At 37.5% G+C, this 3,477-nt stretch overlaps 1 protein-coding gene across 1 annotated transcript; it reads right to left on the reverse strand.

Moving 5' to 3' along the window:
- Nucleotides 1-1,262: 1,262 nt before the first annotated feature.
- On the reverse strand, nucleotides 1,263-3,133 carry LOC130860620 (T-complex protein 1 subunit beta-like). Its single transcript, XM_057749086.1, is given in 2 exon segments — nucleotides 1,263-3,003; nucleotides 3,006-3,133. Coding segments are annotated over 2 exon segments (1,605 nt in total). The 5' UTR covers nucleotides 3,082-3,133; the 3' UTR covers nucleotides 1,263-1,474.
- Between the last annotated feature and the right edge of the window lie 344 nt (nucleotides 3,134-3,477).

Consider the following 3,477-nt stretch of genomic DNA (forward strand, 5'->3'; position numbering starts at 1 on the left):
ATAGAGAAGTGATGGCTTGCTGTATTCTTGTGTTGTTCAAGATGGAGGTTGTAACTTATCCTAGGTAATGATAGCAAAATGGAATCTTATATATCTGGCAGAAATAATATGGCTGAGATTTAAAGCACTGATCCTAAGTCCTATAAACCACAACCAGTAGAATGTTAAAATAAATAATATACAGTGTTGGAGAAGGTACAGTGAAATAGGTGACCTTATATATTGTTAGTAGAAGTAAAATAGCTAAATCTTTTCTGGAGAACAATTTTGCAGTATTTGTCAAATTTTTAAACATGTAAACTGATGCCTAATAATTCCACTTTTGGAAAAAAATACTGGTATTTTATCTAAAGAGATGTATGAATATATTATTAAATTATGCTTCCTAATATGAAAAATAAAAGGAAACTTCTATGTTCATTAAATGAATTATTGTGGATTTTAGTGAATACATATTATGAAATACTATTTAGCAAGTTCAACAGAGTGAGATATGTCTACATAGAAACAGCTCCATGACACATTATTTATTTGGGATTTTTCTTGTTTCTTGAGGTAGGATTGTATTGCTGTAAACTTCCCTCTTAGAACTGCCTTTGCTGCATCCCATAGGTTTTGGATCATTGTGTTTTCATTATCATTTGTCTCTAGGTATTTTTTGATTTCCTCTTTGATTTTTTCAGTGATCTCTTGGTTATTTAGTAGCGTATTGTTTAGCCTCCATGTGTTTGTGTTTTTTTACAGTTTTTTTCCTGTAATTGATTTCTAATTTCATAGGGTTGTGCTCAGAAAAGATGCTTGATATGATTTCAATTTTCTTAAATTTACCAAGGCTTGATTTATGACCCAAAATGTGATCTATCCTGGAGAATGTTCCATGTGCACTTGAGAAGAACATGTAATCTGCTGTTTTGGGATGTAATGTCCTATAGATATCTATTAAATCAAGCTGATTTATTGTGTCATTTAAATCTTGTGTTTCCTTATTAATCTTCTGTCTGGATGATCTGTCCATTGGTGTAAGTGGGGTGTTAAAGTCCCCCACTATTATTGTGTTCCTGTCAATTTCCTCTTTCATAGTTGTTAGCATTTGCCTTATGTATTGAGGTGCTCCTATGTTGGGTGCATATATATTTATAATTGTTATCTCTTCTTGGATTGATCCCTCGATCTTTATGTAGTGTCCTTTCTTGTCTCTTGTAACATTTTTTATTTTTTATTTTTTTAATTGTTCAAATTTTTATTTTGATGCACAGTATGAGAAATGAACTCTTAAATCAACTAACTTTTATGGAAAATGAAACAGCAAATAAATTAGACCCATGTTAAAATAGAAGGTCAGTTAAATGTCCAAACTTAAGGAATAACAGCCACAGATAAACTTCAATTCTATAGTCTTCTTTCAGGAGGTCAAAGTCTTTTAAACACAACTTTACTATGCACTGGTCCACAGCTCAACAGCACATGGAAATGCTTAATAAAGGTGGTGATCAGGGACACGTTTCCTTGATGCTGCCTTGATGATGTTGTCCACACGAAGAATCACCTCTGCTGCTCCTGCTGCACTTAAAAGAACTTGTCGCTTCACTTGTAAACTTTCTGTTATACCCAGTACTGCCATATCTCCAATGGTACCTTCCTTCATATCCAGTCCAGCAGTTGTATTGCCTTCACTGTGGGCAGCTCGGAGCTGTGCCACCAGATCTGCACTGTCGTAGCCTGCATTGTCAGCTGTGATAGTTGACAACATTCTCAGTGCTTTAGCATAAGACTCCATTGCAACAGTTTCTTTGCCTGGTGTTTTACTGGCGAGCTGTGTCACGGCATGAGCCATCAGCATCTCAGATGAGCCTCCTCCAGAGACTGTTCTAGAATCTTTCACAGTTTGGGCAAGAACACAAAGAGCATCATGCAAGGATCTTTCTGCTTCATCTAAAATTTGCTGAGTGGCACCATGCAAAACAATGGTGCAAGCCTCACCAAGAGCTACCCCAGAAAAGTGAATGAGTTTGTCTTCTCCAATCATGACTTCCTCAATAAGTTTGCAACTTCCAAGCTTCACTAGTTCTGGGTGGTCAAAGGTAGAGGCAATTTCACCACTTGTGACAAGAGCGAGGTGTTCCACACCTGCAAAATCTGCATGCTCAATAGCCATAACACCAGCAGCACCAAAAAGCTGTTCAGGATAATTATAAATTAATTGCCTGTTAATAAAGCAATTTATCCCATGCTTAGGAATACGTTCAACTTTCTCCATCATTTTTTCCTTTTCTGCATGTTTTATTTCGGCAACTTTTGCTGCAGAATCAACTCTTACCTGGGAACCAAATATCTTAATTTTGTCTGTATCCATACCAGTATTTACAATAAGAATTTTAGCATTTTCAATTTGCTTTGGTTGATTTACTCCAATTTTTTTATCCAACAGAAAGCCTTCATCTAAATAGGAATCTGCCAGACTTCCTCCTAGCTTCTTGATGACATGAATTGCCTCCAGATTACCAGAGCCTTTCAATCTGAGAACAGCTTCCACAGCTAACTTAGTAAAGTGGTCTTTGTGATGAGTAAGAAGTTTTGAGGATAATGTTGTTCCTGCAATATTCATTAAATCTTGACAGAATTTAACTTTGTCAGAACCATGGTTGACTGCAGAAGTCAATAGAGCCTGTCTTGCTGCCTTTGTGGCTTCTCTCCAACCCGCAATAATGGTCTGTGGATGAATCTCTTTTGCAATTAAAGATTCTGCTTCCCTTAGTAATTCTGCTGCTAAAACAGTAACGGAAGTAGTGCCATCCCCAACTTCATCATCCTGAACTCTTGACATATCAACTAAAACTTTAGCAGCTGGATTGTCCACACCAATGTTTTTTAAAATAGTTGCACCATCATTGGTTACCATAAGAGAAGCATCTCGTCCACTGCTTAATAGAATTTTGTCCATGCCCTTGGGTCCCAACGTGCTCTTTACCGAGTCTCCAATAGCGGTGGCACCAATAAAAGAGACAGACGAGCTGTCTCTGCCCTCTCTTCATCAGCTCCAGCCTTGAAGATGTTAACAGGTGCAAGGGAAAGGGACGCCATGATTCCGAGGAGTTCGGCACACACGCTAACCCCTCACAGCTCGCGCCCGTGTCCGGAGAGAAGAGAGGCCGGAAGTCAACATTTTTTATTTTAAAGTCTATTTTATCTGATATGAGTATCCCTACTCCAGCTTTCTTTTGATTTCCATTTGCATGGAATATCTTTTTGCATCCCCTCACTTTCAGTCTGTATGTGTGCCTAGGTCTGAAGTGAGTCTCTTGTAGACAGCATATATATGGGTCTTGTTTTTGTATCCATTCAGCCAGTCTGTGTCTTTTGGTTGGTGCATTTAGTCCATTTACATTCAAGGTAATTATTGCTATGTATGTTCCTATTACCATGTTCTTAATTGTTTTGTTTATGTTTTTAGGTCCTTTTCTTCTCTTATGTTTCCCG

Source organism: Hippopotamus amphibius, chromosome 1 (assembly GCF_030028045.1).
Source record: "Hippopotamus amphibius kiboko isolate mHipAmp2 chromosome 1, mHipAmp2.hap2, whole genome shotgun sequence".
NCBI classification, from domain to species: Eukaryota; Metazoa; Chordata; class Mammalia; order Artiodactyla; family Hippopotamidae; genus Hippopotamus; species Hippopotamus amphibius.